The sequence below is a fragment of the Hippocampus zosterae genome, chromosome 6 (genome assembly GCF_025434085.1).
Source record: "Hippocampus zosterae strain Florida chromosome 6, ASM2543408v3, whole genome shotgun sequence".
In the NCBI taxonomy this organism is placed as follows: Eukaryota; Metazoa; Chordata; class Actinopteri; order Syngnathiformes; family Syngnathidae; genus Hippocampus; species Hippocampus zosterae.
The window spans coordinates 14,893,442-14,919,529 of NC_067456.1; the positions used below are offsets into that span (position 1 = coordinate 14,893,442).

The following is a 26,088-nucleotide window of genomic DNA, read 5'->3' on the forward strand; positions in this document are numbered from 1 at the left end:
GCAGAACGCCGGCACACTGTGTGCAAGTGTGCAGTGGAGTTCCGCCGCAGTGTGTTTGTTTACATAGAACTGTGACAACAATAGACTGAAGTTTAAAAGTAGATATTTCGCAACACTTTTGAGTCCTCTACCCTCTCATAGAGGTAATTTTGGGCCTGCTCTTTCATGCACCGTTTTCTCTGCCATGCTTTTATGCTGGCTCCCAGCAGAGGTACAAGTGGATCAAGCTCTGCAAAGAATAAATTCAGACACTAATTTTCGTCACCGCACAAAGCTTACACCCACTGACACCATATGTGTTCAAAGCAAGACAAAATCAAGGGCTTGGAACCAACTCACAAAGGGAAATAAACCATAGCAATAGCTGCCTTCCAGGAAATAGTTTCCCCAAACTGCATAAGGCACCACCCATAATTTTATAACCGAGTGACTTTGGAATTCTTTCTCAGTGGACATGAACTGTGCATTACTAGGCACTATAATACAAGGCTTGATAGACAATTGCTCAAATTTCAACAAGCTTTCCAATTAGCATCAAACTACGGCAAAGCACTAAATCCACTGGAGACTTTCTGCACTCAACGTTTTGGATCCTTTGGATCCTGAACAAGTGCAAATGAGAAACCACAAAGCTATTTCTAGAATAAGAAAAAAAAAAGAGAATGAAGGAAATCTGGAAAGAAAGAAGTACAAAGTGAGGTACAGCTGGTAACTGTTTCATTCAAATGTGCTTGAACAATGTACAATAATATTGTGTCTCATAAGTGTCTCATTCTTTGTGCTTGTGCTTCAGAGACACAGGACAGAGAGTTTAGTTTTTAGCTGTTGGGGCTGATCTTGTGAGGACTCCTTGCTTGTGAATTGTGACAACAGAGTCCTTGTAAGGGGAGGTTGGTGATGCCTGGCACGGGCCATGAGCCCTTTAAAAGTCTCCTGCTGGTTCAATGGACAATTCAATGGCCACCAGCGCCCTCTTGTGTTTGTTTCTTTTATTTCAAAACTGCATCAGAATAATCACATGTATATACGACTGCTAAAGCTCTTCAGCACCTTTAGGAGATGAAGTCTAGACTTTGGGTGAGAGGCAGGGTACCCCTGGACTCATTACCTGTCAATCACATGAATGATACAAACAATTCGTGCTCAGATTCACACACTTCTGGACTGGAAACGTGTCTGGGCGACACGGTGGTGGACGAGTTATCACGTCAACCTCACGAGGTGCAGGGTTCGGCCTTTCTATGTGGAGTTTGCATGTTCTCCTCGTGCCCGCGTGAGTTTTCTCTGGCTGCTGTACTCCGGTTTCCTCCCACATCCCCAAAACATGCTTGGCAGGTTGATGAAACACTCTAAATTGTCCCTAGGTGTGAGTGTGAGCGCGAATGGTTGTTTTGTCTCTGTGTGCCCTGCGATTGTCTGGCAACCGGTTCAGGGTGTGCCCCGCGTACTCCCCGAAGACAGCTGTGATAGGCTCCAGCACACCCGCGACCCTTGTCAGGGTAAGTGGATTAGAAAATGGATAGATGGATGAAACGTGCACACTTCAATTCAAACTAGTTCTAGCTTGTCTAGACGGAAGGCACAGTCAGTGTCTGAACCACATTCGTGGGCAAACCCCCCAAATTAGTTGCTGAGCCTTTCGTGTGGAGCCTTTTCGTGCCAAACTTTCTAGATTTTGGAAATATGTGTGAATCTCTTTAACTCAGACAAACATTAGAAGAATTAAAATCAAAATAAGAGAACCCGTTCCTCATTTGCATGTGGTCTCATCACATTCTGCCAATGTACTGTACACATGCATCTAACGGCAAGTGATGTGACTGCTTTCCTTGGCCTAACAATGTGCGAGAATTAATTTTCCTCTCTGCAAAATGTATTTTCAGACAACAGGGGCACACCACTCCATAAAATGAAAGGCCCAGTGGGTTCAGCTGGCATTTAAGAGAGACATAACCTGACAATGCACCCATCCATATTTTTACCATCTCTGTGCCTTCAAACCCTACAGAGAGCACAGCCCACTTCGGAGTCCTCCAAATATCATGAAAACCCTACCAGAACAATATACCTTTTTTTAAATTGTTAACCAGAGGTTCTTAAATGCTGCTAGGTGTGTAAATATCTCCACATTTTAGAGGGTGTGCACAATTATGCAACCCCAGTATCTCATTTTTGAAATTGTTACTTCCCCTCTCGAAAGTATTATCTTTGTCAATTTATGTACAGATTAGAGGTCACCCAAACCTTTCAGCAGGGCTGTATTTGTTTTTGTTTATACCCACTGTATCTGGAAATATGCAACAATAAAACTTTTTTGTGCAAGCTTAAAATGATCATTTTTGATGGAAGTAGGTCGAACCAGGGAGCACGTTAGCAGAATGGTTCGCACAACCGCCTCACAGTTCAGAGGTCGTGGGTTCAAATACAGGCGCCGGCCTTGCAATGTGGAATTTGCATGTTCTCCATGTGTTGGAGTACCGGTAAGTTGTATCCTTGTGCTGCGGCATAAAAAAAAAAAGAAAAAAAGAAAAAAGTTTGGTTAATTGAAGGCTCTAAATTGTCGTTAGATATGAATGTGCATATGAACGCTTGTCTGTCTATACGTGCAATGTGTGCCCTGCGATTGGCTGACAACTAGTCCAGGACACATGCCGCCTCTTATAACATAGAAAAACCACAATTTTTGTCTACCTTTTGTGGACTCTTTGAGTGGATAGTAAATAATTCGGTAGTACTGCCTTCGGGTCCCAGTACAAGAACGCATCATTTCTCATCATTCTTGCTTCTCATTTTTGCTCACAGCATAGGACATGAATCCAAGGGAAACTGCCAAGCACCCAGAAGACACAGGAACCCCCCTCTCATTCCCCCTCCCTAACCCACCCCCTCTCTCTCAACTCGGCACTCGGCGTCAGTGCTGGGCTGTTAGACAGTGTGCTCATTGTCCCCCCAGCACGGCACCTGCTCTCTGCTCGCACAGCTTCACCTTCTCCTCCTGCTCAAGTATGATGGAGCTTGGACCAAGATGCCTCAGTGTGATCTACTTGCTGTTTCTGTGTCTGTCTTTCTGCCTGCCCGGAGACACAAACACAAAAAAAGCCATCAAGATACCCCGCTGTCCTGCGACCTGTTCGTGCACCAAAGATAGTGCCTTTTGTGTGGATACGAAGGCAATACCAAAGAGCTTCCCACCTGGGATCATTTCTCTGTGAGTTGAAACTACTGTCATCCTGCACTTACTTGTATGAAGTCTTAGCTGTGTACAGCACACATCAATGATGTCACCCTACTTTATGTCCTGAGGAGTAAAATGCATGCACCGTATGTTTTGAACAGGTGAGAAAACAGAAGGCACGCTCTTTTATGAAACAATTGCGATGTGTGCACGTGTGCGGCATTTCTAACATTCTTCCCATATGCTAAACTTGAATATGGCAACAATATCTTGTTGCACTTCGGAATAGATTAACCGGATCTGCAAGTCCTCGAAGGATCACTCAACATAATGAAATGAGATTTAAGGGGAAGGGGGTTGTGTTTGTTGAGAGCTTCCGCTCACGTCACCTCGACCCCAATGGACGAGGATTTCAAGAGCAAGGTGACCTGAAATGAAGTTGTGTGTCCCAATTTTGAAAGGCTCTGTGACCCTCAATGACAAAGGGGACAGATGTGTCCTGCGAAAAGAAGGTTCAACAGTTGGGAAGGAAACCTCCTTTGACGGATTGATCTGATTGTTTGATTTTTTGAACATATAAACACAACATGAAAAACATACGGTAAAAAAAAACACAATCAATGAAAAAAAATCTAAATGTGTTTAAAAAAAAGTGTTGTTAAAACAAAGAATATCACACTTGTGAATTCTGCACAGGACGATGGTGAATGCAGCATTTACGACGATCCCAGAAGGAGCTTTCTCACACCTTCCCGTACTCCAGTTCCTGTAAGTGTATGACAACATCAGTGTTCTTTTTTTTTTTTTTTTTTTGCAAAGATCCAAACGCTTTCTCTCATTAACACCAAAACAATAATGCCAGGTTTGCACACAGTTGATGTTTTTGTGGTACTGTATGTATATAGGAACATACATCTCCTCTACCTTCTAATGTGCTTTGACAATGAAACAACTCCAGCCACTTGAAATGAATTGCATTTGAAAACAGTGGTGACGTAGCAGGAACACGAGTAGTGCTTCTGTCTCAGTGTCATCCCAGATGACCGAGTGCCACAGTTGTGCCCTGATAAAGGCCTAATTGTCCATCCCATGCAGTCATGAACGCTTTCTTATTTTTGAGTGCAAGTCTGGAGTTGTTTGCTGCAACCTCTCATTTTTTTATATAGACTCGTGACGTTATATGTATTGTAAATGTAATGTACCATTTTCGGAAACGAAACCGGAGGACCCAGACAAACCCCACGCAGGCATGGGAAGAGCATGCAAACTCCACACAGGAAGGCTGGAGCAGCACCTCCGCACTGTGAGACCGACGCGCGAACCAATCGATCACCGGGCCGCCGCACATTAACCTGTGCGAGATAAATGCTGGAAACCACGTTGAATATGTTATTTGTTAATATTTAATTTGTCAAAATATTGGTGAAAATGTCATTTCTTGAAAATATGCCTCTGTGCAAGAATTTAGGCGAGCACTGTATGATGACAATACTGTAGATTATTGCAGGTTTATCCAGTGTATCAAACCACTTAGTACTGCTGTATTTGATTCTTTTACTACAGTTATCTCCTTCACAACTTTCATTGTGTCTGCAGACTTTTGAACTCGAACACATTCTCCACCATTTCGGATGATGCTTTCGCTGGTCTATATCACCTGCAGTACCTGTGAGCAAAATTATCATTTCTTTTAAAAAGTTACGGTCTTTATTGTTGTGATTTGGTCAATGCACATAGATAATGTCATGTCACATTGGATCAGCGTTTTTAACTTGTATTATCAATATTCGACAAAACACGTAATCCTACTTTCATTTGAGACATTTGAAACCTTGACCATTGTTTTCATGCTCATCGTGTTTGCTTTAATATTCACAAGCTTGACTTATTATTCGGGTGAGCAATAAAAAAAAGAGCAGCCAATAATAAAATGAACCTATAAATCCTGCAATGACGGATAGTACATCATGTATGCGGCATGTATGCAAATGTAGCATTTTATTTATTTGCCTTCAGAAAGCACTTTAGCGGATCGCTTGGTGTGTGATGATCATTGCCTCTGACCACATTTGTAAATGTGTTTTTTTTTTCTTTCTTCATTTTCCCTGCATTTATAACACATAATGTAGTCTGCTGAACATGTCTCTCTTTTTTTTTTTGGTCACAGGTTCATCGAGAATAATGACGTCCAAACTCTCTCAAAATATACCTTCCGTGGACTAAAATCTCTGACTCATTTGTGAGTATGTCATCACTCCCGGCATGCCATTCTGCACTATATACTTGCTCTTTTTGTAGTACAGTACAGGGAGTTCTCTGTCCTGGTACTTTGAATGGAAGCATGTCATAAGAAGATGTTGATGTGCGGCAAAAGGAGACACACACACTCAGTTACCATGGCCATACTCAGTTTTTTTCTTCCATTTGTTTAATATTTATGGTTAATTGTTTTTCATCCAAACTTACTGTTATAATGGCTTTACCCATTACATTAGCGTACGTTTGTGACAAAACAGAGTGGGCTCCAACTTTTGGGTCACGGAACTCAATTGTATACCGAGGATGACCAGTCAATTTAACAACAACATACTCCACGTCCGATATCTGTAGTCTCAATTTAATATGAGCTGTGCATACACACGTACTGTATGATTAAATCCCCAACTGACCTTTTTTCAGATCCCTCTCAAACAACAACCTGCAACAGCTGCCCATAGATCTATTTAAACATCTGGACATCCTCACGGATTTGTAAGTGCCGATTTGTAAGCGCGTTGGTGCTGTCTGTGTTTGGTTTAATTCACTACCGACCACATTCAGCTACTAAACCGACTTGGTCAATGACTGAGTCGAGCATTGCTTTGAAGTTGCATTTGTTGGTTTCAGAGACCTGCGAGGAAACTCCTTCCACTGTGACTGTAAGATCAAATGGCTGGTTGACTGGATAGACAAGACCAACACTTCCGTTCCTCCCGCCTACTGCGCCAGTCCCTTTGAATTACAGGGTCGTAGAATCCATGACCTCGCTCCGAGAGACTTCAGCTGCATCAGTGCAGGTTTAAATTTCTTCATCTTCGATTTGAAGAGCAATGTCATGTCGAGTTTGTAGTTTGTGATCTGCTATCCTATTTTCTTTTTTTCTAGATTTTGCCATTTATGAAACGTTTCCTTTCCAGTCAGTGTCTGTGGAGTCTTACGAGTTCAGCGGGGATCAGTTTGTTGTCTTTTCTGAACCTGAATCAGGGTTCTGCACTCTTTATGTGTGGGATCATGTTGAAATGACATTTAGGACATTTCATAATATTTCCTGTAAGTTACGGCATCAAATCTGTGTGAATTCCATTCTTCTTGTTTGCTGCGCCTTTTACCTGTTCTGCTTTTGTACGGTTTGTCTTGGCAGCTCGGTCAGCTCTGTACTGCAAACCAATGGTGATAAACAACACGCTTTATATGGTTGTGGCTCAACTTTTTGGTGGATCTCACATCTACAAGTAAGCTATTCACACTGCCGTTCCCACGTAGAAACTCTCTATTTTGGTTTTAAGATCTAAACCTTGAAATAAACAAAATAATAATCATATTCGGGTTGACCATAAGAGTTCGAAGGAAGATTTGTTTTGAAAATCAGGTGGACTCGGGGTCAAAGATGCGTGACAGTGACGTATGCCAATGGTTACTGGAATAAGTAATAACAGAGGCATGGCACACATCACCGAGCACTTCTTAGCCGCATGTCTTTGAGGATCAAGACAGAAAGGCCGCTCTATCCAGATCTGTAGTTTTAAGTGAAGCAATGATGGCAAAGTAGTAGCAAGTACCGTTGCACCTCCACTTTGCAGAACAGAGGGAAAATGAACCTTGAATGAACTTGCAGTCACTACAAAGAACAGCGGATTCCCTGGTGTGTGCCGAAGTAAAATTGTTCAGGAGCTATTGATATACAGTACAGTGCATCCGGGATGTATTCATAGCGCTTCATATTTGTGTTACATCTTACAGCCTTAGTTTGAAATGGAATGATTTTTTTTTTCCGGCAGTCTTAGTGGCACCTCTGTCATCTAATTAACCGCTAGATTGACATGAAAACACTACAGAGATTATTGCCTGATGCAGATGCGTTTCCATCAAAAATGTATGAACTGTGACACCATGAGGGTTTTCTTAAAACTGCAGGTGGGAAGAAGACCCTCTTCGCTTTGTGAAGATACAAGACATTGATACTACTCGAGTGAGGAAGCCCAACTTTGTGGAGACGTTCCAACTGGATGGCGAATGCTATTTTGTAGTAGTAGACAGTTCGAAGGCCGGTTCAACCAGCATTTATCGATGGAACAGCAATGGCTTTTACTCCCACCAGTCGCTCCACCCTTGGCACCGCGACACCCATGTAGAGTTCCTCGATGTCGGAGGAAAGCCTCACCTCATCCTCTCCAGCGCCACTCAACCACCGGTGATTTACCAGTGGAACCGAGGGCAGAAGCAGTTTGATTTCCTCTCCCAAATCACGGAGCAAGCCGATGTGCAGATGGTCAAACACTTCTGGGTTCGGAAGGCGCTTTACCTTTGCCTCACACGCTTCATTGGTGACTCAAAGATACTCCGCTGGGAAGGCCAGCGTTTCATCGAGATCCAGACTCTTCCCTCTCGGGGCTCCATGGTTGTGTATCCCTTCACGGTGGGCCTTCGGCAGTATCTCACCCTTGGGAGCGATTTCTCTTTTTCCAGAGTGTACTTGTGGGATGATCTCACTCAGCGGTTTCAGCCATTTCAGGAACTCAATTTGAGAGCCCCGAGGGCCTTCAGCTTGGTGTCGGTCGACGACAAGGACATTATGCTGGCTGCCAGCTTCAAGGGAAATTCACTGGCCTACGAGCACCTGCTGGTCGATCTCAGTGCCAAGTAGAAATGTGACGGACAATATGACGTGCCAACAACAAGAACAAAAAATGAAAAAGTGCATGCATATTTTAGTCCATATCAATATTGAAGTTGTGGAAAACTCTGAATTATTTTGAAAATTCAAAAATAAATGTGTGTATTACTGTATATAGCTCCACTATACACACTAATATTAAAATCGTGGATTTGTATAATTTTGATGATTAGAGCTTACAGATAATGGAAACCTAGAAATTGGGAAGGTATACTGAATCTGGACGACTTTCAGGTTTTGAACTACTGTACTGACATATCTGAAATTTTCCACACCTGTATGGAGGTTTTGTGATTTCACACAATGTTTTTAATGACTAACAAAAAAAAGTAAATCTATTTTATGAATTATCTTTGGAAATCTTAAATTCATGTTAAAATAGAGCCTCAGTGCCATGCTGATTGAAATGCCAAGTTATTCTTTCTGTACATATTGCTATTGTTGAAATGCATGTTCATTTATTGAATCAGTCACCGGATAATGCTCTTTTGTTTGATACCTGGTACTTTTATTTAAGCGTGTAAAATTTAAAAAAGCTGAAATTACATATTTTAAACAGAGGTGGCTTAATGTGTCCCTCAAGTGTTTCTGACACTGATTCAAGAAACTTTTTTTTCTTGCAGGTGAAGTTTTGGAGATATTTTCTTTTTTGTGTGTGTATTTAAGTGTGACCTATAAGAGCTGTGCAGTACTTTACATTTTGGAATATATTTGTATGGTATCAGATATCCCTATGTCTGTCTTCATTTTTATCCAGTAACAACAAACATTTTAACATTTCAAGTGGCTTAAAACAAAGGTAGAAACGCGCCATACAAGAGACAGACCATGACCATTCCAATTGTCCATTGATAACACATGATCATGCTAAGCGCTAATGTATGTCTGATGTCAGCCAGTGTTACAATGTACATTTATTGACAGCGGATTATGAATAAATGCTCGGTAGCCCCTGAGAAAAAAGTGTCTTGCTTTGACTTAGTGTATATCTATGCTGATGACCAGACAAAGAATGGGTATTTGACACTCAGGCATTTAGTAGGTCAAAATCCAAAATTGCGTATTTGTGATTCGATACATGTACAGTCGACGCACCGTCAAATAAAATGTGATTATAGAATTACAACCAAAACTCCTTCTACTACAAACACAAATGAAGGTGCAAGCAACTTTGAACAAGCCTCGACCCGGTTTCCATGTCAATCCTCAAAATCAAACTCTGACATCAGGCTCCACCCATCTTAGATGCTAAAACGGTAAAAACTATTTGGTAACTACTGTAACGATCGCAATAGGAAACCTGGTTATGGTTCTGATTGGGGATAATTTGGACATATTCTTGAGTTGGACTCATGATAAAAACGGTTTTGTGACGCGCTGAAATTTGTGTGACGTCTGCGCAGTTGCCGTCTCCATCAAGTGACGAAGTTTGTCCCTCCTCACTGCTTTGTTGATCTCCTGGTCTCTTCGATGAGGTTTCTTGCTGGGAAGCACTCAGATCTAACAGGGTGAAGGAACGAGGAGGTTGCAAATAAATAAGATTTGCGGCTACGGCGTCGACTTCCGGAATCTCCAGCTGTCACCGGAAGTGCCGCACCAACTTCCCGCTGTCATCAAATGCGCTAGCGCTCACTGACTGCCTAACTAAATTGGAACAAACATGTCAAGCGCTGTCGAAACCACGTTGCCTTCCGAATGGGACGACGACGAACGAATGAACTTTTTGTTCTCTGACTTCAAAGAGAACCGCGACGTGAACACAATGGACTGGGACAGTAAAATGGACTTCTGGACGACTCTGGTCGTACAAAGCTGCAGGGACCGCCGTTCCGTATGTGTCAATCTGCAGGACCTGAACAAAACCTTCAGGAGGAAAGAAAAATCACCTCTGGGCTTGACGACTGTCATCCAATCCATGTCTAGGTAAATAAAAAATGTACTGAAGTGTGTCAATAATCTATTTGTGAATGTTTGCACGTTCTCATCATCATCTTGCACGTTCTCCTCATGCTAATGTGACTTTACTCCGCATACTCCAGATTCCTCCCACCAAATATACATACATGCATGTAAATTTAGATTAATTAATTTGTACTAACATTCTAATCGATCCACTTTATTCCTACGGCCCATGAGCCTTTGCATGAAATAGGTGCGCGACACCCGCGACAGTGAAACTAGTGTTTGTTTACATGGAAACTGTGTGCTCGAGTCCACCTAATAACATTTAATGTTATACAAAGTTATATTTTGGTACTGTTTTGTGGCCTAAGGAATGCCGGTACAGTGCAAAATTATTGTAGATGAAAATTTAAAAACGCTTGAAACCATTTGAAAAGTGCTCAGGTTTGTCCAAATTTACCTTGCTGGTGCCTTTGCTTTTATGCTCCGATGCCATAAATCACTTGATAGACTTGACCAAAAGACAACAACGGTATACTCTGTAAAAGCATGTACAAGAGACATGTACTTGTACTACATGATGGGAGAGCGTTCCAGTAAACAACAACCATAAATATGAATATGCAGATGTGACATTCCTTTTGAGCTGCATGCCTGGCGGTGATGCTGAGCTAATATGCATCCTTTCCATTGCCTCGTCTGGGACTATCACCCCTGCCAACATGGCTACCATGTACTGTATGTCCATGCATTTCCTTTGCTGGGAAAATATTCCCACCAGCAAGCCCGCCAGGTCGGCACATGTGTTAGTCTGGTCTGGTCTAGTTTGGATACAGCAGCTCAACCCGGAAATACATGTTGCAGTTTCTATCTGTTGATTGTGCCACAGTGCCAGGAAACAACAACACCCAATCCTGCAGCGAACAGATTTTTCACAGCTACTGTATAAAGGAGTGTTTTGAGTGGACTGGACACTATTTTCATTCTGTTGGTTCTGGGTCAGTTAAATCCAGGTTCTGCTGTATTTCCCTTTCACCTCATCCAGATGTGGGAAGCTTCAGAGGGAGTCTGAGTTTGCTGCCAATGTTGATTGCGGCTGGCTGTCATGGGGTGTTGGCCTCCTGCTGGTGAAGCCTCTCAAGTGGACCTTCTCCTCACTGCTGGGAGGAAACCGAGTACCTTTGAAAGAGTCTTTTGTCGTCATCGAACTGGTGAAGGTGCGTTGCTCACTGTCATATGTGATACTATGCAATATTTATACATATCTTGTCAGATTCCAGCTCTGTGTTCCCCTAAACAATTAACTCCATGAGTGTGTTTTGTAATTATTGTGGTGTTTTAATTGTTTTCGCATCACCGAAGGCCCTCGTTAACCTGTAGTACCCTAAATGAGATTTCATTGTGTACCCCACCACTGTATATTTTCATACACTGACAAAATGATTAGAATAACACTGTCTTTAATTTACAAGACAGTGCGTCACCAAGTTTACACGCTTAACAAATTACACATACAAAATATGAAATAGAATATAAATTCCCTTAGCATAAAATCAAAATCCTTTGTGTGATTACACAATTGATATTTATGGTCAGCCAGTGTCACTGGAATGTTTGTGTTCAACTTTGGCTCTTTTTATCTCACTGAAAAGTAATACGCCATTCAAAACATTTTTGAGCATCTTTACTTCAGCTGATCAGTTGATCAACCACAAACAAACAGAGGAGCCATTTTCTCCATGTGTGCTCTTTTTACGGTAACTCCAAGCTTTGTTGTTCTTTCCAGGAGAAAGCGGCCGAAGTGCTCAGGATTTACCAAAGCAGTGAATTTGCATGTCACCCTGTCATGTCATTTCAAGAGCTGTGTACACTCACCTCCACTGTGTGTGCCGATGAAAGTACCCTGTGCATGGCACTTCTGCAGCTGCAGAGGGACAAACAAGTGGTGGTTTCCTTGCATGAGGGGGAAAAGGTAAAGAACGGAATGCATGACTCCCCAAATAACTTCTTTTTTTCCCCCACCTCAGCTGTCATTTTATAGTTTTTTTTTGTTTTGGGTTAAATACAGATTGTTAAATTTTGCCAACCTGGGCAGAGTCGCGTCTCCACTGTCAGTGAAGTTGATATCGGAATCTACCAGTTACAGCGTAGTGAGAAACTGCTGGAGGAGCGTCTGGAGAAACTGGGCCTGGAGGCTGATAAGTACTTCCAACTAATAATAACATTAATAATAAATAAATAAATAAAGTTTCACGAAAATCAAAACCTATTTCGTTGAATTTGGTGATTTGGCATGGAAGGACCCAGAGATACACCTCATTTCTTTGTTTGTTTTACTGCTTGCTCACAGCCACCCACAGAGGATTCACACACGCAATTGTTGGGGAAAAAAGTATTTTAAAGCTGCTTTACATTGCTTGTGTTCAGGTGCAGAGAAGAAGCAAGACTTCTACTTCGAGAAGGGAAAAAAACACAGGTAAATCCTGAAGATGCGCCACAACGTAATTAAAGGCAACAAGGAACGACCTAAATTCGTTACGTTCGTTGTTCCTATTTATTGTGCCATCAACAGGCACTGAGGTGTTTGAGAGGTCGGAAAAGGGTGGAAAAGAGAGCAGACAACTTGTTCGGACAGCTGGAGTCCATTAGAGGCATCCTGGATCGCATAGCCCAGTCAAAGACTGATAAAATGGTAGGCTGTCACAAAATACAAATCGACTGAAAATCAACTTTGATGCCTATGAGATTGTCCGTCAATGCTGCGATTGGGTCTCGTGAAGGTTCTACAAGCGTACCAAGCGGGAATGGCCAGCCTGAGACACTCTCTCAAGGATGTGACGGTGGAAGGTGCCGAAAGCCTTCTTGATCAAATCCAGGAGGCAGGTTCTTTTGAAAACTATTTCTTGCATACTTTTGATTTCGTTTGATCTTTGAAACAAATCCTGTGTCCTTGAACTAGTTATGTGACAAACAAGATGAGGTGAACCAAGCCATATCTGGGGCAGTGACCACGACAGGTAAGTTGCTCTCCTCTTAACATCAACTCTACTGTCATTTCTTAATGAGCGGCCAGCGGTGGTTTTATACACTCGACTGCAAAACCTAATTGATGAGGGAGCTTTCCTATTTGCAGGGTGTCCCAGAATTCTTAATGAATATTCTCAGATTCACATATGTCAACACTGATCTCTTTTTTTCTTCAGGAAAGTACAATATCAATAGTTTGTTCTGATAAAATAAACAGCGCATATTTTTTGTGTGTGTTAAACTGATATTCGCGTTTGCTTGAGTTTGACACACTTCTAAAACCACATCGTTCCCTATGACATCTACAAGCGAGAGGCTCAGCAGCACTTGCCTTTGTTTATAGAGTAGACGTGTGGCTCGAGCACTACGCCGGTACACTTACTTAATGTGTTCTGACTGACAATTCGGTACTTGTCTGTACTGCACAGAAGAATCTGAATATGGCATCTACAGTTCCGTCCCTCGTTTTAACTCTTCTGATGCAAGCCTCTCAAACACCAGTCCGACTTGACATACCCTTTAAAGATTTTATCACACAAGGCAGGGTCCTCCGTTTGTGACCAAGTTCCATTCCTAAAACAGCGACACACCTGAATTTGGACACACCTTAAGTCTATCACACTAATGCAGCAGTAAAGTCATTATTGCAGTAAATATTTCTATGAATAGAATATCTGTGAAAAACAATCAAAAGGGAAAATCTTTCAAACACCACAGAGAATTAGTTTTGGCCCGGGATCATCCTTTGGGACAGTTTAGTGATCTATCTATCTTTCAATCTATCTATTTATTTATTTATTTATGTGCAACAGGGTTTTAGTCAAGGCGGAGGGAATCATGTGAATAGAAGTCTGATCACACAACCTCTGGCTTCTGCTAGAAATAAACCAAATGTCAGAAAAAGCCTACTAGAACAGCTGGACTCTATTTTGGCTGAGTCAGATGCACTCACACACTGACTGAAAAAAAAAGCCATAATGAGCCAGCATGTCGGCGACTACTATTTGAAGGTTACTATTTATTTACTTTTGTAGATGATGATGAGTTGGAGGAAGAACTGCGGTCGCTGTTGGATGAATCCAGCACGGGTCCTGAGGTTCCAAGCTTGGTCCTGCCGAGTATCCCGGGTGACGACTTGCTGGATTCACTGCCTGCCGTCCCTCACACGGACCTGAATAATAGCGCCAAGCAGCTGGAAGAACAACTCAAACAGCTGCTTCTCTAAAGATTAAGGTAGGTTGTCATTTTCCATCATTTTTAATGGAATTGTAACCACAAATCTAAAAATGATGCATTGTGTTTTCTGATACATTCAGGACTCCTGTAGTGCAAGAAAAGGAGCTTTTTGAATTGCAGAAGCAAACAAAGTGACCTGGAATTTTTACTATGTAAAGCTGGGAGCGGTTAGCTCGATGCGCAATAGTAATACTCAAGTTGTCACAAAGTAAAGACATTATTTTAAAAAAAAACACTACAGTATATGTAAAAAGGTATAAAAGCACTTTACTTTATTCAGTCGAAATTCTAAATGCCGTTGCTGTGGATGCATGCCAAAGAAGAAAAGAGGAAACATTACACTTTTCTCGCATTTGAATGTGAAGCTTGTGTGACGTCAACTTTTTAATTCGTGTTTCTGAAATACTGTATCCTCCATGGTATGCCACCAGTGAGCATGCGATTAATTTAGAATGACTGACAAAAAAAAAGTTTGTCCTTGAGTGTATAGTTGTATTCAAGGTTAAGTGTTTCTTTTCCTGTCTTAATCTTGTTTGCCAAATGTTTCATATCAAACTACATATCTCACTTGAGTATACTCATCAAGACAAAGAAGTGAGTTTTACTCAATATTTTCTGCAAATAAAATCTATTTTAATCATACTGATGTTTTTTTTTTGGGGGGGGGGTCATCTATTTGATGATGTAGTCGAGCGTTGGTGGTGGTTGTATTCTCTACACTCGTTTGCTCTCTTTACGTCATTTTCAGAGTTTACACGTGTTTACAACCGTGACCACCAGGGGTCGCTGCTTTACACTGCACCAAATTGAGGACTTTGACTCGACTTTGCACTTTGATTTTCTCCAATGAAAATCCAAATGTAATCTTTATAATAACTGTAGATTATAATGTAGAATATACGTAACACTTTGTGGACTCGAATACTGTTTCTATGCATTTCTCCTTCCTTCACTAAACAAACGCAACATTTCAGGGGAAGATATATTTAACGGTATGCGTTCTGTGGTGATATTTTCCTTTACACTCCGTATCTCTGCAATGCCTTGGCAATTGAAAATGTGTGCAAATTAATGCATGTTAATTAGCACACAATTTAGTTTGCAGTGTTTTGTTATCAGGCCATAATGAGATCCCACTTAACTCGTGACCTCTAGCGTCCTAGTGCATAAGCATGAATGGCCATGATGAAGCGCTTTCACCAAGTCAGACACAAATGCTTGAAGTTACACTTGCAAGTTAGTAAGACATGTTAACTCGGTTTGGTCGTGATATTTGTGAACTCCAGAACTTCCTTCAGAACCACTCACCTTTAGAAGTTCAAAACAATAACGCTTGATGTCTTGTGTGTGTGCGCGCGCGTGCACGTACGTGCCTGCTGCGCTACAATATATCCGTGAAAGACACGTGCCATTGCAGCCGTGTTTGATCAAAGTTTCGGAGTAGTGATGTGTCGGTCGCGAACGAGTCGGAACAAAGAGATCTTTGAAGTGAACGATGAGAGCCGGCACCCTCCCTCGAGAGCCGGCTCTGTCATTTTCCCTTCTCTCTCTCTCTCTCTCTCTCTCTCTCTCTCTCTCTCTCTCTTGTCACGTGTCGTTTGAGCCGTTTGAGAGACAAAATGAGCCGACTCTTTTCACTGAGCTGATCCAAATGAACCGGATCACCGAAAAGAGCCGAAAATCCCATCACCACTTCCGAGGCTGGAACAAGCATATCGACATCTGGAACCAAGTAGGCAACCAAAAAAAGCTTTATTGTGTGAATTTATATTATTAGTCAAGTGTACGTTTTATATGAAAAGCAGGATATAAAGTGACAATAATTACTGTCTGAGGTGTTGCTGTAGTCTCTAATAAACACTAAATTAAAAAAAAATCCATACAAATGTACAGGCTTTATAAAGTATATTACCTCTATCACAAAGTCCAACAACAGCAGTGCTTTTCCAAATGCCCTTTTATCACAAATAACAGAGATAATGGAGATGTTTCCGTCCTTATGATTCCTCACAGAAATACATGACTTGTAGCTCACGTTGAATTGAAGCATAAATACATGTGCAGTGACCAGCTCACCTTGATTACGCAGCCTACAGTAAGAGAAGTATACTGACATTGCAAGTGGGGTGACAAGACATTCAGAGAGTATTAGCTGAATCATTGCTACTGTCCTTAGCGGCTGAAGACATCTCGCTATGTAGTTTGTTGTGACTTCCAGAGACAACTGGTCGCAGAAACTACACTACGCATTGTGTGCGCGTTTGCACCAAGCAGGCACTGATGCAGATATTTGGCTGAGGATGTGTTGATTGCACCACACGGAACGGAATGATGCATGTATAATACAACACTCGATAAGGTTGTAAAGAAATATTTGGCATGCTTTGCGGCACAGTCGTCCTTTTCAAATGTGCATGAAGAAACACCCGTTGATCCAGTGCGTCATTTTCATTTTACATGACAGTGTTTTGCGTATAAAGCAGGCTACACAGTGCTCGGGCCCCTCCCTGCCCCTTGTGTGTCTCATCGTAGATATACACTACTCACAAAAATTTGGCATAGTGGGCTTCCCGATAACATTTCAGGATGGATCAACCTAAAATAGACAATCACCTTCTCAACTTTGAATGGCTCAGTACTCTTCTGCACAATTTCCTGTTCACTAACGAGGAAATGAATAGCAGAATTGGGTGTTGGGCCCATGAAATTTTCTGTTTCGCTCAGAGCGGGTATTTAAACAATCCTAGTCATCTAGCTGTTCACATTTGGACATCGCCGAACAATTGATCAACTGTGTCTTGCCATTATTGGCAATTGCCTGATCTTATCTTTTCTTATTGTGAAGCTTCAAACAGGATGTTCTCACAGCGAAGCGGCCACTGTGCTTTGAATGTCTGCATCATCAACTGAGATCAAGAGCGACTGGAAGAGTCACTGAAAGGCAAAGAAATGGATATCACAAGGTGGGAAAAAATTGCTGTTGTGAATTTGGTGTATTTTAGAGAATATCACACTATGCAAAAAATAAAAAATAAATTAAAAAAACATTGAAGTGGGAAATTTTAGAGGTCAAATTGAGTTCACACAGTGAAATCAACCCACGTTACTTCTGAGAAACTGACATCCACCCAAAAGGGTTTGCAATTGACTAAAGATGCCACAAGGCCGCAAATGCCCTCACTAAATGAAGTTCCTCCACTCATTTTAACATACCGTAGTTGCTTGGCAGGTAAAAAAGTACTGAGATATTAGATATGAGTTTGGTCTGAGCCTAAAAACAATGAATCGGTTTGTTTCAGCAAATAAGTTGTGTTTTTGGACGAAGACCAAGCCCTGAATATGAAAGGGTTCACCGTAGTTCATTTTAGGTAAGGTAAGCCGAGTATCCGTAACATTTTGTGAGTAGTGCACGTGCGTGCGTATGTGCATTCATGTGTGTGTGCCACGGCTTCAAACTGTCCTGTCAGCCCCAGAACGCTTGCGCACAACCTTTTCTTCTTTCACCTGGTCCACCGCCAGAGTCTCCAGCTCTGCCTGGGGAGGGGCCAAGGGAGGGGTCCCATGGGGGATGCGGTGTGCCACCCCCACGTGAGCCCTGTACTGGCGGTCCCGAGCTGGGCTGTGACGGGGGCTGGCCGTAGCCCCCGAGGGAGTGGCGGGCGGGCGTTCCGAGACAATAGGTGGAATGACGGCTGGTCGTTCTCGTACCACCTGCAGATCCGGAGACTCTCTCCCCGCTTGCAGGAAGGGCGTCGGGTCGGGCATAGCGTCCACGGCCTCTCGCAGGACCACCCGCTTGCCGTCCGCGCCGAGCCGGTACACCTCGGTCAGCTCGGGGTGAAGCGGCTGAGAGAGGCTCTTCCTCATACGGCGGCGTGGGGTTTCGGGTTGCCTGTCTTTGGCCGGAGGGGGCGTGGGCTTGAACGAGGTGACCGGGCTGACGTTGGGGCTCGCCTCCGAGGAGCTGCCCGCCAGAAGTTTCTTCTTGGTGGCGTGAAGCTGCGACGTGAGGTAAGCGATGGTGCTGGCTCGCTGCTCCAACTCTCCGGACAGAACGGCCAGCTTGTGGCTCTTCATTTTCAGCTCCTCCAGGTACTTCTTCTCCCGCTCCTTGATGGTGTTTTCCAGCACAAAGATCATGGCGTTCTTCTGCTCCAGGTCCCTGAGCAGCTCCGTGTTCTCCTCCTCCTTCTTCTTCAGTTCTGCCTCCAGCTCCTCGCACCTCTTTTGCAGCTCTCGGCATCGCACCTCGCCGCTGTCTGCATGAGGCACAACAACCACTTACGACAAGGACGCAAACAAGACAACAGTGACACTTTGGTCTGTTTTGGTCAGATGTTATAGTACACATCGCTGACGTCGGGCGGAATCCTCGTACCTACAAAATCGTCACTTTTCAGGGGACCCCCAAAACACCATGTTTGTTCAACCATTAACATTGTATTGTCAAGGAGAGCAAACCATGTTCAACTCTTAAATTGGTCAGTAATCTGTAAAAAATAACAGTCGCACGTACCAATAGAATAGATCTGTGAAAAAAGTTTACCAAAATGTGACATCGGTGGTTCTGGACTGACGTCAACGATATCCAGGGTAATCTAGTCCACGCTCTACATCAGCTGGAAGCAAAGTTAGGCCCATTCCAGCTCACCAAACATTGACAGTAGCACCAGTCCAGTAATGATTGTTTTGACATATTTAAAGTGCTGAGTATTTTTGTCGCTAAAAAAAGCGCAATAAGAGTGGAAGGATTACATGTCATGTTTCTTGCTAAAATCTGGACCAACATGACAATTGGTCTTTACTTGTAAGTACACTGAGATGTTGCTAGCATTTCTTTTGTTGCCACCCCCCTTTTAAAATAGATTGAATATTCGTGAAAAGGACTGTTTTCTTTGACCTATAATTTCAATAATTAGTCCGTCAATTTGTTGTGCGGCTAATAATATGATGAGGTCCTTGAACATTTATATGGTTACAGTTCTAACAGCCCTCTGAGGGAATCCATAATTACAATGTGGCCAATGACAAAAATTTCTTTTAAACTCCCGACTGATCTTTCTGTCTTCTAAAAAAATTACAATAACAGCGGTGCCTTTACGTTTCATGTGTTCCACGAGCAACTCAAAACACAGGTATCTCAAATCAACTTTCCCCATTGAAATGAATGACAATGCCATTAATTCGTTGCAGCCCAGTACATTTGCGTGTTTCAATGGCGTGGCAACGACCTGTATGCAGCTGTGATGGGAGGACTAACGATGGCGTGCCGAACCGCACGCTCATGCTTTACGGGATTATACTGCGTAATCACTTGCATGTTGCACTTCCTTGGCAGCCATACTGCGGGCTAATTCACAGCAAAATTAGAGCGGGAACTCCCTGCTCCTGTCTCATATGACACAAAGAACTTCGCCCTCTGACCTCTGTTTCTTTTCAACATTGCTACACACCCAACATGCTGCCACGCATCAAGTACCGCTTCAGTCCATAAAATTCAAATAATTAAATGAGATAGAATTATGATTAATTAGACCTTCCAGAATGTGAAAATTGTATATTGAGGTGAAATGATGACATTTCGTAAATTTTATGCAGTAGCCGTGCTATGTTTTCAGGCGTCGTGACGCTGAACAAGCCATGCAGCAGTGCTGTGACACATAATCTCATTTCCTGCACTCCGATCTCTGATGGCCCACATTGACATGATAGCGCCTCGGGTGAGGGCGAGACATCTCATGTGTGAGCCTCTTTTGATACGCGACAAATCCGGGCTGGCCGATATTAGAAAGCCAACAACATGCTGCATGAGGCTGGAAACAAATAATGATATAGCTTAAAAGAACGACAGCTGCACTTGGCCTGCCTCGAGCTTCCCTAGCTGTTAAGCAACTGTCCTGTTAGCCAGTATCAACGCTCAAGTCGCATGATGTCACGCCCATGGCAACGTGGGGGTTGGGCACCTGGTAATGAGCAGACGTTTCGAATCAACAATGAGGAGTCCACAATGCAATGATTTAGAGCTCACCGCCTGCAGTCTTTTAATCCCACGTTGTAATGATCTAGGTTTAATACCGATATAGAAATGGAGGCGCACGCTTGGTAACGGGATCTTACCTGAAGGATCGGAGCTTCGCACTGTGAGCTCATATGTCAGGTCTGTGAAAAATACAAGAGGGTGATCATCGGACGGCTCACGGTCACATTTCAACCAGCCGCAGCTATCGTGATTACACAAGTCACTCTCTTGACTTTTTCCACGTTCTTAAACGAATATCGCCACTCAGGTCGCACAAATTTCAAGAAAGCCCACAAAATTGTGGAATGTCAGCAAAAGGTTACCTCTGGGTCAGTTTTAACCAAAAGGTGTTAAGCAAAGAGAGTGATGGGTACATATTTGAAGAAAGAGGTCCCAGTGGGTCTAGTATTTGCCCTTGTGTCCATCTGTAGATGCGCCACATGCACCCTCGAGTGTCGCCTGGGTGACAGAGCAGAGCCGGAAAATCACCTGTGCATTGCTGCTGCAATCGTCGGACCTCCGCATGCAGCCCCTTCAGTGTGCTGGCGTGGTCCTGCTGGAGGAACAGCAGGTTTTTCTGTGCGCTGTGCAGTTGATTCTCCAGCGTGACGTTGGCCGATGCCATGGCTGATGACATTTGCACACCCAGACACACATGCACAAAGAAAAAAAGGGGTGGAAAACTAAGTTATGTCAACAGGGATCATTTTAAGTGCATGAAAAAGACTTCACACCCTTTTGCCTTCGTTGATATCTGACTGATCCCTCACAATCCACCAGCAATGGAAGCAAAAATTGAAAACGAGACAACCTAGCAAATGAAATTACCCAAGGAAGCTTGGGCTCAACTTCAATAACCATCACCAGGGACAAACCATTAGGGCAGGCATTTGATTTGACTGTTTTAGGAACATCAGTGACAGATGAATTTGAAACATTTGAAACCTATATTTTTTATGGGAAGGGAGAATCTCTCTCAACTCTCATATGCAGAGATTTCACAAAACGAGCAGTTTAAAAGAGGCTTGAATGTCCGGGGCAAAATAATGCCGCCTGGAGGAGTTTCAATGATGTGAATGAAACTCATCCCTTCCCATAGCTACTGCACTTCAGTGCACTCTCATATTTGCTCTAAATATAACATATAAATCTATTTTTTCAGTCAATGAATGCTACAGCTTCTTGTTGACTTTGAAACTTAGCTTGTGTTGCACGGTGACATTATGACATCACTGTGCAGACCGCCTACTGCCCGAAGACGGCTGGGATAGGCTCCAGCACCCACCGCGACCCTAGTGAGGATCAAGGGGCTCGGACGATGAATGAATGAATGAATGTGCAGACCAGTTCAGTTCAGAGTTTGTAACCTGGAAAGGTCAACTGTCTTCCAACAAGTAGGACGGTTCACAACACCTCTCAGATCTTAGCTACAAACTCCCATTAGAGTCCCATCAAGAAAGTCACAGCTGGAGCCCACTGTGACACAAGATAAAAGCATTGACAATTTTATAGCCAGATGTTGGACTCGTCGAGACAATATATCGTAATGCTGATTCAGCGCTGTTAAATCGGACAGCGTGCCGATTTTCACATCTCCTCCCGTGAAGTTAAAAATCAGGCAGTCTTGTACCCATGAACTTGATTTGTATATGCGTGTCATATTTCAATGCAATCATCCATCCATCCATATGGTCGCAGAGCCCATACAAACAGCCATTCGGACTCACATTCACACCTATTAACAAGTTGGAGTCCTTAATTAAACATGAACGTTTTTGGAACGTGGGAGGTGATTTGAACCCTTGGCCTCTCTACCATGATCTAACAAGCTTTTCCAAGACATGCACACATCTGATATGTTGCTTCCCACACAGCCTTGCACTCTTCGACAATGTCACTAGACTATAAATAATATAGAGCCCTTGCCTTGACAGACACCTTTGACTGTACGGCTTAAAAGACGGAAGCGTTGGGAGAACCTTCAAAACACAGACAGCAAAAAAATAAAGCATTTGCATTGGTGAGCCATCAAGGCTGAATATATGATCCATTATTGATGAGTAATGTTGAGTCCTTCCAGTAAGGCATCGCTCTCATCCCAAGCCCTTTCCTAGAATAGCTCGGATCGCCGCTCGTGTTTTTGCGAAGGCATGACCTCAGTCGGCACTTACAAGAGTCATCATGCCATCACATCAAGGTGACTCGAGATGGAGAACCGTGTAGTACAGGAAGCTTCTTGATTGCCTGCAAGTGCATGATGTGGTTCGCTGTGTGCTACTAAACGCAAAATATAGAGCAAAGTGCGACTTTACAACACCCCTTCACTGATTGCAATCTGAAAATAATATAGCGAAAGCATGCATTCAAGCAAAAGCAGTGGGGATTGCTCTGTTCGTAAACCTCCTTCTGTTGAATGTTCCAGATACATCATTAATAATCAATGAACTGCAGCAGCATGAAACATTAGCCACGAGCTAACATCCTCAGCAAGGCACTCCCACACAGTCAGAGATGGTGCTCAGGAAGGACACAACATTAGATACCGGTACTCCCATACGAGCAAACGAGACACATACTTTGATTTGATTTGGAATATCTGAGGCATTTCTACCCTTGTGATGCTGAAACATTTGGAAAAGCTCTGTGCGATGCAGTACATTTTCATTGCAAACGACAACCAATACACGTGATTGAGCTTGCTGGTAAGCTGATCACTTGAATCAGGTGTGTTGAAGTAGGGAGAGAGCTAAATCAGGCAAGATATGGCTCTCGAGGAACCGGAGTTCCCTCCTACTGATCTAAGCTGACAACAGGTCCTGCATAAGCAAATGTTTATTAATGTTTTTACATTTGCGGCATAAAAAAAAGAACATATTCAAGTAACATCAAGATATCTGAAAAATCTACTTCAGTATAGTAGCTCGTTCCTAACGCCCCACTGACAGGTAAAATATTTCATTCATTTTTGATCATTATATGTTATGTGCAAGTGTGCCAAATAGTTATGCGTGTGCATGTGTGCGCGCGTGAGTGCGTTGGCATGTGGGGATGAATGGTGCATACTTCGCAGTGCACTTCCACTTTCAGCACCTGCATTGCGGACAGCACCCTACGCCACACAAAGTGACGTTGCAGCCTGGCGGCACACAGCAGCTGGGCCACGCCATGCGTCCTCCTTCCTGCCAAGGTCCAAAGCGACCACACGAGCATCTTTATCGGTAACAATTAAAAAAATACTCAAGTCACAGGAGAGTGGTAAACAAAAGGCCGTGCCGAGCGGCACAGCTTAACCTACATTTGCAACAGATCGCTTCCTGTTTGTTTATCAGGACACCAGCGTCGCTTACAAATGAAGCAGCTCTTAATCATTGTCTCCATTCAAAAGGGTAAGAAGATATGTCCTAATCACGTGTACGACGACTAGCCATTACTGAAAAGGAAACGGGTGTAAGGTGGTTGTGTATTAAGGACGATTTGTGGCGACGAGCCCCACATGGACTTTTTGGACACATATCGTTTCTTCACTGATGAAGGGCATTTCTAAAACGTTCAAAACAAAAAAGCCTTTCACATTGAACACATCAAAGTTGGGAACCTGTTTGGAGCAATAACAATGCTGACAATAATACGTTCGCACGTGCAGGATTCATTTCAACACAAGACGAAGGCATTAACGCCTTCTTTGAATGAAACAAGGCGTCCATCGAATGGGAAGCTCCCGTGTGACGCTTTGTGAGGATGTTAGCTTAGCTGGCTGGCTAACGACATGATAATAGAACACACCCCTCGTCTCGTTTCCCATACATATGACGTCGTGTGGTTTCTTACCTTGCGGCTAAAACGAACCCCGGCCGTGGACTATTTGACCAAAGACGGGTAAATCGTGGTGAAACAAGACAAGCCACAGTGGCTTAAGTACGTTGCACCTCGCCGAGCATGTCGCTGATGCTGCCGAAGAGCGAGAGCGGAGGGCGGTCGCGTACGTCTGGTAGTCTGGATCAGGTTCCTATCATCTCCCTAAGCGACAGCACTAAATAAAGCGATGCATCATGGGAAACCGCGAGAGACCATCTCAGGTTAAGGTATTTGAGGTCACTTTGAGATGATCTTATTGACCAAAAACAACAACAATATAATTAGATAGCCCACATAAGTGTAGTCACCTAAAGTGACAATTATTTAACTTGATATTGTGAGGGCTTTCGATTTGCACTGGTAAGCGTCATTGCCATAACAACGCTGTCCCATGTTCAAAAGTGATGATAGCGCGCCATCTAGTGGCGACATTGGATTTTGTAAGTAAAGTCAGTGGTCGGAGTTGCTCTGACGTTTACTTAATTACGAAATGCGTGTTTTAGTGTCAAGCTTAAGTTTCTTCATTTGCCAAATATATGCTAGTCCATATATAGCGCAGCATATATAATGAAACTGTACATTTTAAAACACTCTTTGAAATGATATAAAATGGTCAATGTCTCATTAAATAGTGTACAGTTTACAGTACTGTATAACAAATGAGAGCAATCTGGTCTCCAGCCGTCCGGTGCGGAATTTGCATGGTGGTAACCCGGCTTCCTGCTACATTCCAGAAACATGTATGTTCGGTTCATTAAAGTCTCTAAAACAGTGGTCTCAAACTCAATTTATTACGGTAACCACTAGAGATTCCTCCGATTTCTCCAAAATAAGGATTAAATTATTCACAAAAGCAAAACTAATCCAATTTTTATTAATAACATCTCAGAACTTTATCAGTTCTTTCGAACATCCACGATAGGTGACCCGGACTCTCTCTCATCTCCTTGCCAGGCTACTTTGCAAACTCCTCAGCAAGACGACTGTAGTTGAGAAATGACATCAGATTTCTTGAGCGCTCCAACTTCCCTCTGTGCATGAAGACATGCTCCTGTTTGAGAAATTATATGCTCGTCGTCGTCAAACTTTCTCTTCATGGCAGGGTTGGAAAAATGATATGATTGATCACCGGCCAATTGAAGGTCACATATAATAACATATAGAATGACAACTAGTCACAATCATATTCACACCTTTGGACATTAGAGTCGATGAACAATGTAGCATGCATAAAAAATGTGTGTGAAAATATTATTGTAATTTGTGTGAGACTGAAGAACTGCACAGCTGTGTATAGTACTACTAATTATATATATTTCTTACCTGTAATGGGAATGAAAACAAAAGATGACTTGTAAAAGACAAGAAAGTATTGTTTATTGCTTCATGCGATGTTCATCAAGAAAGCATACTGTATCTACCTCACTCAACTCAAGCAGCTTACTTCCAAAGGCACAGTATTTGGCTTCGTCTTTGATTACTAAATAGAACGTATATACTGTACTGTTTATATTTAGAACATTGTCATGTCGGTCAAGTGTACAGTTTGCAGCCAATTTGTTCACCTAAATTGCAATCATGGGGCTTTCTACAGGGAGCCACGGGGGTAACCAGTCACAGTTAGGAGGATGTTGGCCTCCCATTGCCTCCCCCTCGAGAACCGTCAGTGGTAGGACTCGAGCCCACAGGATCAAATGCTGCAAATAAACAAAGGCTGCCGTTTATACGTCTCACGTCGGGTTTTTAGTGCCTCTGAGATTTCCAGTGTTGTCGGGGCTGGTCTACTCATCCTTCAGTTCATGGCTCCAAATAAAACAGAAGAGGTCTGCCAAACAAAACCAAGTGCAGAATTATTTTCTACCGTGCGTGTCCAGACAAAATACAAGGAAAAACCGTAACCCTGAAGTTTTTGCAAATTGGGGAAATTCCCATCAACGCATC

General features: G+C 42.9%; 3 protein-coding genes across 7 annotated transcripts; 2 read left to right on the forward strand and 1 right to left on the reverse strand.

Moving 5' to 3' along the window:
- Positions 1-777: 777 nt before the first annotated feature.
- On the forward strand, positions 778-8,718 carry lgi3 (leucine-rich repeat LGI family, member 3). 2 transcript variants are annotated; one of them, XM_052068014.1, is made up of 10 exons: positions 778-890; positions 2,803-3,208; positions 3,872-3,943; positions 4,772-4,843; positions 5,343-5,414; positions 5,855-5,926; positions 6,062-6,231; positions 6,320-6,484; positions 6,576-6,666; positions 7,349-8,718. In XM_052068014.1, exons 2-10 carry the CDS (start codon positions 2,811-2,813, stop codon positions 8,076-8,078), a joined length of 1,842 nt encoding a protein of 613 aa, XP_051923974.1. In that variant the 5' UTR covers positions 778-890; positions 2,803-2,810; the 3' UTR covers positions 8,079-8,718. The 2 variants fall into 2 exon arrangements, with proteins under 2 accessions (XP_051923974.1, XP_051923975.1); XM_052068015.1 differs by lacking the exon at positions 778-890 and having other exon boundaries at positions 2,620-3,208; positions 7,349-7,443; positions 7,533-7,807.
- A 780-nt stretch (positions 8,719-9,498) lies between these two features.
- Positions 9,499-18,008, forward strand: chmp7 (charged multivesicular body protein 7). Of its 2 annotated transcripts, none has more exons than XM_052068034.1 (10): positions 9,499-10,031; positions 11,056-11,227; positions 11,797-11,982; positions 12,079-12,212; positions 12,438-12,486; positions 12,583-12,702; positions 12,791-12,889; positions 12,970-13,027; positions 14,072-14,270; positions 17,991-18,008. In XM_052068034.1, the coding sequence occupies exons 1-9, from the start codon at positions 9,769-9,771 to the stop codon at positions 14,260-14,262; spliced, it is 1,272 nt and encodes a 423-aa protein (XP_051923994.1). In that variant the 5' UTR covers positions 9,499-9,768; the 3' UTR covers positions 14,263-14,270; positions 17,991-18,008. The 2 variants fall into 2 exon arrangements, with proteins under 2 accessions (XP_051923994.1, XP_051923992.1); XM_052068032.1 differs by lacking the exon at positions 17,991-18,008 and adding an exon at positions 14,354-14,566 and having other exon boundaries at positions 9,500-10,031.
- On the reverse strand, positions 16,007-24,480 carry ccdc92 (coiled-coil domain containing 92). Of its 3 annotated transcripts, none has more exons than XM_052068043.1 (4): positions 24,121-24,480; positions 20,782-20,919; positions 20,391-20,432; positions 16,007-18,553 (listed from the first exon to the last, which is right to left on the reverse strand). In XM_052068043.1, exons 2-4 carry the CDS (start codon positions 20,915-20,917, stop codon positions 17,724-17,726), a joined length of 1,008 nt encoding a protein of 335 aa, XP_051924003.1. In that variant the 5' UTR covers positions 20,918-20,919; positions 24,121-24,480; the 3' UTR covers positions 16,007-17,723. The 3 variants fall into 3 exon arrangements, with proteins under 3 accessions (XP_051924003.1, XP_051924005.1, XP_051924004.1); XM_052068045.1 differs by having other exon boundaries at positions 16,007-18,532; positions 24,121-24,478; XM_052068044.1 differs by lacking the exon at positions 24,121-24,480 and adding an exon at positions 23,356-24,088.
- Positions 24,481-26,088: the final 1,608 nt, after the last annotated feature.